The sequence below is a fragment of the Rhinatrema bivittatum genome, chromosome 5, assembly GCF_901001135.1.
Source record: "Rhinatrema bivittatum chromosome 5, aRhiBiv1.1, whole genome shotgun sequence".
Taxonomy (NCBI): Eukaryota; Metazoa; Chordata; class Amphibia; order Gymnophiona; family Rhinatrematidae; genus Rhinatrema; species Rhinatrema bivittatum.
Window position 1 is genome coordinate 216,027,531 of NC_042619.1, and position 13,727 is coordinate 216,041,257.

At 46.2% G+C, this 13,727-nt stretch overlaps 1 protein-coding gene and 1 long non-coding RNA gene across 2 annotated transcripts in view; one reads left to right on the top strand and one right to left on the bottom strand.

The window, feature by feature from the left end:
• The window catches only part of ATP6AP2 (ATPase H+ transporting accessory protein 2), a 76,342-nt gene extending 72,516 nt beyond the window's left edge, over nt 1–3,826 (bottom strand). Inside the window, exon 1 of the mRNA XM_029603154.1 lies at nt 3,674–3,826. Within this exon, the coding sequence (XP_029459014.1) occupies nt 3,674–3,719 (46 nt within the window). The 5' untranslated portion in view covers nt 3,720–3,826. The remainder of the gene's footprint in view (nt 1–3,673) is intronic.
• Nucleotides 3,827–3,987: 161 nt separating this feature from the next.
• LOC115091550 lies at nt 3,988–13,406 on the top strand. The gene is made up of 2 exons (XR_003856765.1): nt 3,988–4,072; nt 12,824–13,406. It is a non-coding gene; the product is annotated as an uncharacterized LOC115091550 (long non-coding RNA).
• Nucleotides 13,407–13,727: the final 321 nt, after the last annotated feature.

Genomic DNA, 13,727 nt, shown 5'->3' on the forward strand with positions numbered 1-13,727 from the left:
TTCATGGCAATTAAAATCTGTAATATTTAAAATAAAAAAAAAACACAGGTATAAGCATTCTATGAGCAGGTTTAAACTAAGGAAAAACAGAGCAGGCTAATAGTGATTGGACTAAGGGAAATTAAGAGGCAGGCCAAACTCCCTGAAACGCTGTGCGAGTGTTAGAAATGAGGATACTTGATAAATTAAATTCCTTATTAATCTCAAAATTAGTGGAGAAACAAGTGTTCCAGATTATACCACTGCATCAAACAGCTTAGGACCTGGATTCTGAAAGGGAATAGCAAAACTACCCAAAGAAGTTAAAAACTTAAAAGTAAGATGATCAGACACTTTGTTTCCTCACTCATTACAGACTTAGTCCTCCTATAGCTGTAAGTTCTGCTGTTTAACTCCCTCAGTGAACACGACCACCTCCACCTGTCCCCTCCATCATTTTACAAATCTTTACAACCTTGAAAACAAGCACCATCATTATAATACAACCTACAATTTACTTGTGTATCTGCAGGTTATCATCCTTGATTCATTCTGCACTGACTGGAGGAAGTGAACAAAGCTCTGAAAAACTTGTTACAGAGGTATTAAATTAATCCAATACACACACCTCTTTGTTAACCTTTAGCTCTAAGTATTAGCCAAGACAAGTTAGCTTTACTAGCAATGCTAAACTTGCTGTCCAGGTTGGATTTGGATAGATGCTGGCCATTCTCAGGAGAGGTGTTAATCTGGGGTGCAGTGGATTCTGATGTAAAGGTTAAGTTTAGTGTGTTAAATCAGACTGAGATTAGTCAGTCTCAAGTGAGCAACAGAAATGAAAGGAAAGCAGAAGTGAGGGTTAGAAAAAGGCTGGTGATTAATCAGTATAGCGTTTGGAAACCATTAGATAGGCCTTAGCGTTTGGTGAATTTTGTCTTTGGGTTAGCCAGTCTTGTCAGAAAAAGAGTCAAAAAGAAAGCTGCAGAGCAGTCTGATGGGAGGCATAGAGCAAAGTTTAGGTCAGCCAGCCTCTGTTCACTAAGAGATAACCAGATAGCATAAATTAGGCTAGGCCTGGCTGATAACATACAGGCCGATTCAGTAAAGTTCGCGGGAGAGCAGACGAACGCCCGCTCTCCCGGCGCGCGCACCGGCCCCTCGCCTGTGCGCGCGATGCAGTATTCAAATTAGGTGGTGCGGTAGAAACGGGGAAAAGGAGGCACTAGGGACACTAGCGCGTCCCTAGCGCCTCCTTTTTGACAGGCGCGGCAGCTGTCAGCGGGTTTGACAGCCGACGCTCAATTTTGCTGGCGTCGGTTTTCGAGCCCGCTGACAGCCACGGGCTCGGAAACCGGATGCCGGCAAAATTGAGCGTCTGGTTTTCGGCCCGACAGCTGCGGACCGAATTCAATTTTTTTTTTTTGTACTTTTTTTTTTATTCTTCAGGACCTCCGACTTAATATCGCCATGATATTAAGTTGGAGGGTGCACAGAAAAGCAGTTTTTACTGCTTTTCTGTGCACTTTCCCGGTGCCGGAAGTAATTAGCGCTGACCTTTGGGTCGGCGCTAATTTCTGAAAGTAAAATGTGCGGCTTGGCTACACATTTTACTTTCTGTATCCCGCGCGCATACCTAATAGGGCCCTCAACATGCATTTGCATATTGAGGGCGCTATTAGGTGCCACGGGTTGGACGCGCGTTTTCCTCCCCTTACTGAATTAGGGGAAGGGAAAATGCTCATCCAATAGCAGGCTAATAGTGCGCTCCATCAGAGCGCACTGTACTGTATCGGCCTGATAGTAAAAGTAGATGATGGCAGAAAAAAAGCAATAGACGCATCAGGTTTGCTCGGTTATTCCTGTCCACACTGCCAAGGATACCTCCCAGTTGCTAGCCATAGAGCATGACCATTTGTATATTATTATTGCTTATCCAAGGGATGTTTTTGTCATCTTCCTCCTTTGTAAACACTGTGGAACCCTAAAGATTAGAAGATGGAAATGAAGAAGAGGAGTGCTTGGGGGTAACTTGCTGGTCTGCCAGTTACTACCCTAACTTATAAGCCTGATACTTCTGATGTAACTCCAACACTGCTCTCTGCTTCAACGGCAAGAGAGAACGGGAAATTGGACTCCAACAGCAACCAGCAAAGGCCCCGACATTGAAGGTTTTGGGAAATTAAATATGGGGGTGACCTGTATGGCATGGCAGATGCTACTTGTTAGATGCTAACATAAGCTTGCTGGGCAGAATGGCTGGACCGGTTGGTCCTTTTCTGCCATCACTTTGTTTCTATTGTACCCCACCTTCCTGGGTAGCTGAGCATGCAGAATTCCCTTTTCAGCTCACATCCAGCATCTCTTTCCTTCCATGTCTAGCCACAAGATCGCACAACAATTCAAAGAAGCACCAGCCAAGCCGTTACTCCATCATCTGACCTCCTAGGCCTCTGCAGCCTTTTTAGACAGCACCCCCCACCTTCTACCAACTCTCTGCAGCAACCCAATCAACCGAAGGATGAGATTAGGTGAGGTCAGGGCTGGGGTCAGGAGAAGGCTGGTCAGTAATGGAGGTGAAGAATGATGCTAAAGTCCTGCCTCAGTCAGTCAGCAATGGAAGTGACTAGCTAGACCTAGCATGTGAGGTGAAGGTTAGGGGTAAGATCCCATTTAAGTTGGTGAATAATGGAGGTGAGGGGGCTGGACAGGGCAGGTTAAGGTCAGTCAGTAATGGGGGTGCTGGGCAGTAGAGATTAAGGTCAGGGTAAAATAAGTGAGTAAAGGAGGTAGGGGCTGGTCTAGGAGGGCAGGTTAAGGTCACTGAGTAATGGAGATGGGGCTGGGCTAAGCAAGAGAGGTTAAGGTCAGAGAGTAACAGAGGTGGGGGGCTGGGCTAAGCAAGGGAGGTTAAGGTCAGAGAGTTACAGAGGTGGGGGGCTGGGCTAAGCAAGGGAGGTTAAGGTCAGAGAGTTACAGAGGTGGGGGGGCTGGGCTAAGCAAGGGAGGTTAAGGTCAGAGAGTAACAGAGGTGGGGGGCTGGGCTAAGCAAGGGAGGTTAAGGTCAGAGAGTTACAGAGGTGGGGGGCTGGGCTAAGCAAGGGAGGTTAAGGTCAGAGAGTTACAGAGGTGGGGGGGCTGGGCTAAGCAAGGGAGGTTAAGGTCAGAGAGTAACAGAGGTGGGGGGCTGGGCTAAGCAAGGGAGGTTAAGGTCAGAGAGTAACAGAGGTGGGGGGCTGAGCTAAGCAAGGGAGGTTAAGGTCAGAGAGTTACAGAGGTGGGGGGGCTGGGCTAAGCAAGGGAGGTTAAGGTCAGAGTAACAGAGGTGGGGGGCTGGGCTAAGCAAGGGAGGTTAAGGTCAGAGTAACAGAGGTGGGGGGCTAGGCTAAGCAAGGGAGGTTAAGGTCAGAGAGTTACAGAGGCGGGGGTGCTGGGCTAGGCAGGGGAGATTAAGGTCAGAGCGGCTCAGGTCGGAAGCCGCTGATGCTGCTTTACCCGAATCCGGGCAGTGAGCGGGATTAACCGGCGGGTTCCGAACTCCTCTCGGCTGCGCCCGTCACACGACGCGCTGTCCGGGGCGGCTGACAGGAAAGGCCGCGGTTTCCGCCTCACGCACACTCGCTGCAGCCGGACTCCGGAGCCCACCCCAGCCTGCTACCCGGAAACAGCAGCCAAGCCTCAGACCTCCCCCCCTTACCTGTCACGCAGGCCGCGGCGACCACTAGCAGGAGAAACCGCTCCATCAGCACCAGCAGCACCCGGCCCGGGGAGCGAAGAGTGAGGCGGGGAGGGAGGGGGAAGAGGCGGGCTCGAGGACATGTGAGGGGAGGAGCCGGCTCAGGGGGGAAGGAGCTGGTAGAGCATGACGTGAGCAGGGAGCGCGCGCGCGCCGCCAGGACAAACGCGAACGGGGGGGGGAGGGGCGGGAGCTGGTGGCTGACGGGGTGACTGCATCATTGGTGACGTCATAACACCCTAATTCCGCCCAGCGCTGAACGAGTCTGGAGCGTAGCTTCTTCAGGAAAGGAAGCGGGCACACAGCGCAAGGCAGTCTGTGCTCGAGGCTCGGATGAGAGAGAGCCCCCTCTGCTCCCATGTAAGGGATTTCCCACTGAAATGGTAGGGAAGGTGGAAGGTAGGCAGGGTTCCCCTGAGTGTTGCTAACCGTCCTGATTTTTTTTGCGATATGTGCAGCTATTTGGGAAGGAAGGCTAAAATGTCCTGATTTCAGTCCTCCTGCTGCAGGTTAGCATGCAATCATCCCTTTCAGTTATACAAGACAGTGTGTGCTTCGGTAGCCATTCTGTTTTCAGCATGGGGGGTATTCAAGAGGATTTGCGGTGTAAAAGTAGCATATATTGTAGCAATCTTCGAAAGCCTATTTATGTGCGTAAAATCCAGTTTTAAGCGCATAAATTCTTTTAACATTACTCCCTATATAGTGGATACATTTATTTCGTTCCATTTGCATAGACCTCAGAGCATAGTTTAATCAGAGACTATAAACTGGGCTGAGAAAAGCTAACATTTTTTCAGAGTAAAGAAGCTTGAGAACTAGTGGTCATGATATGAGGCTTCAAAGGGGTAACCTCAGAAAATAATTCTTCACAGAAAGGGTGGTGGATGCATGGAACAACCTCTCTGAGAAGGAAATAGAGGCACAAACAATAATCAATTTAGGAAAGCAGGGGACAAGTGAGGGGAAAGTCAGATCAGCTGTTCTGGGGTCTATGGCACTGTAGCAGGAAGTAAAGTGGCAAAACTAGATGGGTCATCATTGTCTGTTAGAAATACACAAAAACAGAATATTATAACAATGAAGAGTGGCAATAAAAGTCACAAATCCATAAACTCAGCACGGAATTAACAGCATCTTCAAATGTTCGGAAATTTGAATGTTGAACGTTGGCAAGCTTTCTTCACAGAGGAGTGATAGAATGTTGGTGAATATTTTTCCTGCCACATTCCTGGGAGTCCTTCCACCTGCCTTCCATCTTTCCCCATCCTCTGCCCCTGGGGGGTGTGTGTATGTGTTTGAATGGTAGAGGAGTGTGTGTGATGCACTCATGCTACCTCCCCCCCCCTTCCCCTTCACAAGACAACCTTGTTTCCGTTCTACTTCCCTCCCTTTCCCCTTATTTTTCTCTTGCTCCCCTCACCCACCTCATTTGCATTCCCATTTTTCACATGATTCCCTACAGTGTACAAGGAGCTGAGTTCTGAGCTGTTAAATATAAGGGCCCCAACTTTGAATCCCAGTTCTATTGCTAGTTCCTCTGTGATCTTGAGCCTCTCACTTACTGTGCAGCAGTGTGGATATTCATGTCAACAGGGGGTGGGAACCCTACTGACTCATCATTAATTAAACCATGCAACCGGGTGGGCCTTCTTCCTCCTGCCAGCTGGGGGGAAGTAACCCCGCCAGCATGTCGCTACACCATGCCACCCAAAAGAATTTGCTGCCTGAGGCAACCTCCGCACCCTGCCAAATCTTCAACTGACCCTGAGGAGGGCATCTGGTCTTCGGTGGTAGGCCTCTAGGAGAATCAAATACTTTAGGGCTTCTTTCCATTGATGGCAGAGAGTTTCGTTTGCCTGCAGTCAGTGAAGGCAGAGAGTTGCCCAAGTCCACACTTGGTGATGACTCGCAGTGGTTCTTTCCCACACTCAGCAATAGTATGAGTGCTTCTGGTCTGCACGGTGATAGCACAGCATGATTCAAGACTTCAAATGAAAGCCAGCAAGGGAGGCAAATGCAGATAAGAAGCGATGCTCTCCTGCCAGTGGGAAAGGGAATGCATCATGCCCCAGGAAAGAAGAGAAGGCAGGATTGCACCCAGGGGGCAAAAGAGCATCAAAGCATGGGGGTCTCTTAAAGTGTAGGGCCCAGGATGATCTTCCCAGTTTGTACTAAACTAGGGCACCCTCATCTGATCCAGATCTGGCTTTATCCCTGAGCACATACAGACTTACAACTCTGCTTGTCCTGCAAGAAGTGGAAGTAACAAAATAACCTAGTAATGAAGGCAGAAAAAAACTAAATTTTCCATCCAGTCTGCCCAGCAAGTTTCTTAAATAGAAACTGCTTCTCCATTTGGGTTACCCCCAAGCCTTATGCTAAGGATAGTTACTGCCACCCGTGCAGTTACCCCCTTGTTTCTGTTAAGGATAGTAACTGCCACTCTGTGCAGTTACCCCCTTGTTTCTGTTAAAGATAGTAAGTGCCACTCCGTGTAGTTACCTCCTTCTTTCTGTTAAAGATAGTAACTGCCACTCCATGCAGTTACCCCCTTGTTTCTGTTAAGGATAGTAACTGCCACTTTGTGCAGTTACCCCCTTGTTTCTATTAAGGATAGTAACTGCCACTCTGTGCAGTTACCCCCTTGTTTCTATTAAGGATAGTAACTGCCACTCTGTGCAGTTACCCCCTTGTTTTTGTTAAAGATAGTAACTGCCACTCCGTGCGGTTAGCCCCCATCTTTCTGTTAAGGATAGTAACCGCCACTCCGTGCAGTTAGCCCCCATCTTTCTGTTAAGGATAGTAACCGCCAGTCCGTGCAGTTACCCCCCATCTTTCTGTTAAGGATAGTAACCGCCAGTCCGTGCAGTTACCCCCTTGTTTCTGTTAAGGGTAGTAACTATCTCTCAATGCAGGTTACCTCCAAGCCCAATATTAAGGGTAGTAAGTGCCACTACATGTAGGTTATCCCCAAGCCTTATATTAAGAGTAGTAACTGCCGCTCGTGCAGGAAACGCCCAAGCCTTATCTTAAGGGTAGTAACTGCCACTACATGTAGGTTATCCTCAAGCATTATGTTAAGGGTAGTAATTGCCGCTCCATGCATGCTATCCCCACTATGATGCCTAGATCTTTTTCCTGGGTGGTAGCTTCTAATATAGAACCGAACATCGTGTAACTACAGCATGGGTTATTTTTTCCTATATGCAACACCTTGCACTTGTCCACATTAAATTTCATCTGCCATTTGGATGCCCAATCTTCCAGTCTTGCAAGATCCTGTAATGTATCACAGTCTGCTTGTGATTTAACTACTCTGCAGGTTATCCCCAAGCATTATGTTAAGGGTAGTAACTGCTGCTTCATACAGGCTACACCCATGTTTCTGTTAAGAGTAGCAACTGCCGCTCCATGCAGTTTACTCCCAAGTCTTATATTAAAGGTAGTAACTGCCACTACATGTAGGTTATCCCCAAGCATTATGCTAAGGGTAATAATATTTGCAATCAAAAACCAAACAACTGTCAAACCCATAACAAAATTACTGCTAGCAACATTTTTACAGGGTGAGGCGCCTTCTTGATGATTCAGACATTGCTGCTTGAATGTGTTTAGCTTTTGGACTTGGCCGAAGAAGCAGTCCTGCGCTTTTTCTCTAATGTCTGTGTAACCATACTCCGAACCATAAAAGTCGGGGCCCAGCATTGGTTGTCGACTGAATCCAATTCCTCGTTCCCCCCCCCCCTGTCGAAGCAGACAGCGATGCTGCAGTTGCATCAAAATCAAGTAAGCTAATTGATGACGTGTAGTAATCCCCATGCCTTCTGTTAGAAATAGCAGCTGCTGCTCCATGCTGGTTACCCTTTTCTTAATTTCCAACTCCAGCCTTTAGAAATCCATAGTGTTTATCCCATGTGTTCTTAATTCATTTACTGCTTTTGTCTTCACCACCTCTTCCGGAAGGGCATTCCAAGTATCCAACATGCTGTCTATAGAAATATTTCCTGATATTTGTTCTGAGTTGTCCATTCTGGAGTTTCATATCGTGACCCCTAGTTCTATTGTTTGTTTTCCCGACGGAAAAGTTTTGAGCATTGTGCATCATTAAAATCTTTCAGGTATCTGAAGGTCTGTATCATGTCTCCCCTGCACCTAGTCTCCTCCAGGGAATACATATTCAGGTTCATCAACCTCTCCCCATAAGTCTTCTGATACAGACCCCACACCATTTTGGTTGCCTTTCTCTGAACTGCCTCCGACCTGTCTCTATCATTTTTGATAGAGACAGGTCTCTATCAACACAGAACTCAACACAGTACTCCAGGTGAGGCCTCACCAAGGACCTGTACAAGGACATTATCACCTCTTTTTTTCTTACGGGTTATTCCTCTCTCTATGCAGCCCAGCATTCTTCTGGCTTTAGCTATCGCGTTGTCACATTGCTTTGCTTGGAAGATGTAGTAGGCCAGATTGAGAAACTGAAGAGTAGAAAATCACCTGAACTGGATGGTATACACCCCAGGGTTCTGAAAGAACTCAAAAATTAATTTCAGACCTATTAGTAAAAATTTGTAATCTATCATTAAAATCGTCCATTGTACCTGCAGACTGGAAGGTGGCCAATGTAACCTCAATGTTTAATAAGGGTTCCAGGGGAGGTCAGGGAAACTATAGACCAGTAAGCCTGAATTCAGTGCCAGGAAAAATCGTGGAAACTGTTGTAAAGAATAAAATCACAGAACATTTAGGTAGACATAGTTTAATGGGACACATCCAGCATGGACTTACCCAAGGGAAGTCTTGTCTCACAAATCTCCTACATTTTTATGAAGGGATGAATAAACATGTGGACAAAGGTGAACCGGTAGATGTGGTGTATTTGGATTTTCAGAAGGCGTTCAACAAAGTCCCTCATGAGAGGCTTTTAAGAAAACTAAAAAGTCATGGGATAGGAGGCGAGGTTCTTTCGTGGATTGCAAACTGGTTAAAAGACAAGAAACAGAGAGTAGGATTAAATAGTCAATTTTCTCAGTGGAAAAGGGTAACAGTGGAGTGCCTCAGGGATATGTACTTGGGCTTGTGCTTTTCAATATATTTATAAATGATCTGGAAAGGAATATGATAAGTGAGGTAATAAAATTTGCAGATACAAAATTATTAAGAGTGGTTAAATTACAAGTGGATTTTGATAAATTGCGGGAGGACCTTGCGAGACTGGAAGATTGGGCATCCAAATGGCAGATGAAATTTAATGTGGATAAGCACAAGGTGATGCATATAGGGAAAAATAACCCATGCTGTAGTTAAAAGTTGTTAGGTTCCATATTAGGAGCTACCACCCAGGAAAGAGATCTAAGCGTCAGAGTAGATACATTGAAATTGTCGACTCAGTGTTCTGTGACAGTCAAAAAGGCAAAAAGAATGTTAGGAATTATTAGAAAGGGAATGGCAAATAAAACGGAGAATTTCATAATGCCTCTGTACACTCCATGGTGAGACAGCACCTTGAATACTATGTGCAGTTTTGGTCGCCACACCTCAAAAAAGATATAGTTACACTGGAGAAAGTACAGAGAAGGGGCTGCAATCAAAATGATAAAGGGGATAGAACGACTCCCCTATGAGGAAAAGCTAACAAGGTTAGAGCTGTTCAGCTTGGAGAAGAAACGACTCGGGGGAGGAGGGGGGGAATGATAGAGGTCTACAAAATCATGAAAGGACTTGAATGGGTAAATGTGAATTGGTTGTTTACTCTTTTGGAAAATACAAGGACTAGGGGGCACTCCATGAAGTTAGCAAGTAGGTCATTTAAAACAAATCAGAGAAAATTATTTTTCACTCAACACATAATTAAGCTCTGGAATTCATTGCCAGAGGATGTGGTTACAGCAGTTGGTGTAGCTGGGTTAAAAAAAGGTTTGGATAAGTCCATAAACTGCTATTAATCAATATGGATTAGTAGCTTGAGATCTATTCGTTTAATGTTTGGGTACTTGCCAGGTACTTGTGATCTGGATTGGCCACTGTTTGACACAGGAGATTGGGCTTGATGGACCCTTGGTCTGACCCAGTAAGGCATATCTTATGTCTTATGTTCACCAGACACAATCACCCCAAGATCCCTCTCTTGGTACATGTACATCAGGCTTTCACTCCCCATCACATACAGCTCTTTTGGATTACTGCATTCCAGATGTATGACTGCACTTCTTGGTATTGAATCCCAGCTACCAAGTCTTCAGTCACTCTTCAAGCTTTCTTAAATCACTTTTCATTCTTTTTATTCCTTCAAGTGTGTCCACTCTGTTACAGATCTTAGTATCATCCCCAAAGGACAAAATTTACCTTCTGTCCCTTCCGCAAAATCGCTCACAAAGATATTGAACAGAGCTGGTCCCAAAACTGATCCTTGTTCAGAGTAGTTAAATCACAAGCAGATTGTGATAAATTGCAGGAAGACCTTGTGAGACTGGAAAATTGGGCATCCAAATGGCAGATGAAATTTAATGTGGATAAGTGCAAGGTGATGCATATAGGAAAAAATAACCCATGCTATAATTACACAATGTTGGGTTCCATATTAGGTGCTACAACCCAAGAAAGAGATCTAGGTGTCATAGTGGATAACACATTGAAATCGTCGGTTCAGTGTGCTGTGGCAGTCAAAAAAGCAAACAGAATGTTGGGAATTATTAGAAAGGGAATGGTGAATAAAACGGAAAATGTCATAATGCCTCTGTATCGCTCCATGGTGAGACCGCACCTTGAATACTGTGTACAATTCTGGTCCTGCATCTCAAAAAAGATATAATTGCGATGGAGAAGGTACAGAGAAGAGCTACCAAAATAAGGGGAATGCAACAACTCCCCTATGAGGAAAGACTAAAGAGGTTAGGACTTTTCAGCTTGGAGAAGAGACGACTGAGGGGGGATATGATAGAGGTGTTTAAAATCATGAGAGGTCTAGAACGGGTAGATGTGAATCGGTTATTTACTCTTTCGGATAGTAGAAAGACTAGGGGGCACTCCATGAAGCTAGCATGGGGCACATTTAAAACTAATCGGAGAAAGTTCTTTTTTACTCAATGCACAATTAAACTCTGGAATTTGTTGCCAGAGGATGTGGTTAGTGCAGTTAGTATAGCTGTGTTTAAAAAAGGATTGGATAAGTTCTTGGAGGAGAAGTCCATTACCTGCTATTAAGTTCACCTAGAGAATAGCCACTGCCATTAGCAATGGTAACATGGAATAGACTTAGTTTTTGGGTACTTGCCAGGTTCTTGTGGCCTGGATTGGCCACTGTTGGAAGCAGGATGCTGGGCTTGATGGACCCTTGGTCTGACCCAGTATGGCATTTTCTTATGTTCTTATGGCACTCCACTTAACACCGTTCTCTCTTCAGAGTAAGTTTCATTTACCTTTACATGCTGTCTCCTGTCAGACAAGTCCATACATGCAGTGGGGCAACACCAGAACTGGATCAGGCTGTCAGGGATTACCCACGGCAGGTGGCAATGCTGTCCCCTATTTGTGAATGGTCTCTGTGGCAAAGATACAAATCAGACCCTGCATTTCTAAAGCAGACCGGTGGGTGCCTGAGGAGCACCCTTCCCCCAATGTGTTTCTGATTAGGCAAATCACCCCAAACCTAACACTCTGAGGTCCATATTCAGTAAGCTGATGAGCAGCAAAGTTATCCAGCCGTCCCACTCTAATATACTCATACATGTATCTGGATCACTTTATACCTTACCAGCTGTTTGCTGAATACAACCAGTTATATATGATAAAAAACAACTTAGCATGCAGAGCGGGTGCCAACCTCCCCCCACCGCACTGATCCTGTCTTGAAAAAAAAAGATGTTGATCAAATCTCCAGCCCCACTGCCAATCCAACCCCCACTCCCTGAACCCTCAAAAGTGACCGCCTCTGGGCTGAATTGAAAGTACCGTAGAGCTGACTGCTCCTAGGACATTAAAATGAATTTATTCCCTTCAATCTGGGTGAAAAGATCAATGACCGATCACTGACAACTGTTGGTGAAGGGATCAATCAGAGCGGACCATACCCGCATTCCCTAACCAATGCCATTGGGCTATCAAACAACAGAGCAACACTGCGGGATTATGTAGAGGGACCTGTGGTTTCCTCAGGAATTTATCAATCTTTATTGCAATGGGAACATAAATTGGAGAAATCAGTGGAAACAAATGACTCTGTATTTTTGTGGGTAAATATTTTTGTTCTTGTTGCAATAAACACTGATACATTCGCAGGGAAAATAAAAGCTGACAATGAAGGTCCCTAATTATGTAATAAGCAGAATTTTCCTGGCTGCCTCCTAGGATCACACTCAAAAGGTGAAATCAGCATGTGTGGGGAAAGAGGCCGTGATCTGGCCTAAAGCTAGTGAGATTGAGTGAGTGGTTTAGCTGAGGAGGGGAATGGGGGTGGGGTGTGCTGACTGAAGATGGGTCAGGCAGTGGGGAGACACTCAATGCTGGTTAGCCAGCTGGTCTGGGGGCATGATGGGAGGGAATCCTCGGGAGGCACCAGTTAGTGGGCTTGCTGCCAGGTGGTGGCCAGAAGGCTGTGCCTGAGGCTGTAATTCCCAGGAAGATGCCTGCTGGATCCGTGCAGGCAAGAAGGGCAGTGGCCACACTGGTGGTGTGTGTGGCCTAGCTGGTGGATATCAAAGTCACAGTTTTGGGTGAGGCCTGCTCCAGTATAGGCAGAACATTATTTGATGGCTCACTGTTGTGAAGGGTATTAAAACTGTGACTCTATTCGTGTCCACTACCTGCAATTCTCATAAATGTCATTTTGCCTGTTTTAATTTAGCTAGTTGCTTTTATTGGGGAGAGGAAAGTGGGACACCATGGGTGCCAGGGTTACATAAAATGTAGACAATGCTGAGCACCATCGTGGAAGAAAAGCACGTTGCACTTTTTTGTTTAGTGCTCTTTGAAAATGTTACCTGTTTGTGCAAGAGGTTTGTGAGTCTGCTTCAGTTCTGCTTCATTGAGCTGCTGGAGCCTGCAGGGGCTGCTGTCTGTCTTACCCCTTCCTGGCTGTGTTGCTGTTAACATAGAAACCTTGTCCACCAGAGCAGGAAAAGAAGCCAAGGCCCCTGCGGTTCTGCCAGTTTTCCCTTCCTGCTGCGTTGGTGGCAGGCTCCACGTGAACTCCTGCTCCCTGCAAGGGATGCTGCTGCCTGCTGGCCTCCAGCACTTCCGCTGCTTCTCATCTCTGGCATGGAGCGCTCCTCAGGTTGCCACCTCGTGGGGATTTCTGAAATGAGCAGCAGGATTCCCTTCTTGCCGGCTCTTGGTTTTCTGGACTCCTGAAGGCAGTAATCCCAGCCACTGTTTGCGGGTCAAGGTTGAAGGAAGAAAAAGATCACAAGAGAGGACACTCAACATTTGTCACAAAACGTGATAGTGCCCTGTTTGAGGTTTTTTTTTTTTTTTGGAGAGCTGAATAGTATTAACACATTCACCATTAACACGCACTAAAAGGGAAAGTAAACCCCATCATGTTTAAAAAGAAGATTTACAGGACTAATAATTTTTCAGTATTTTTTAGTTTATGTAACATAAGTGGACTTTGCATGTTTATGAAACCTGTGACACGTGCACATATGTACTCGCACACACCTGCTGATTTCTCCATAATAAAGGCTGAAACGTGTGGGTCAGAGCTGCTGGGCGTGTGATTTCTGAGGGGTCCGAGTAGGATCAGTCAAGGGAAGCTGCACTTAAAGGAGGACTGGATTTAGGTGGAGAGGTCAGCAAACGAGAAGGGGCAGGATGGTGAGGGAGACCTACATGTAAGGGGAGGGGGGGGGGGGGAAGCACATGAGGGAGGACAGGATGGAGTAGGAGAGCAGCATGTGGGAGAGGACAGGATGGGAGGGAGGACACCACGGGTGGAAGACAGGTTGGGGGGGAAGGCAGGACATGAGGAAGTAGGACAGGGTGGGTTCAGGGACAGCTCCTCCCTTGCACTGGG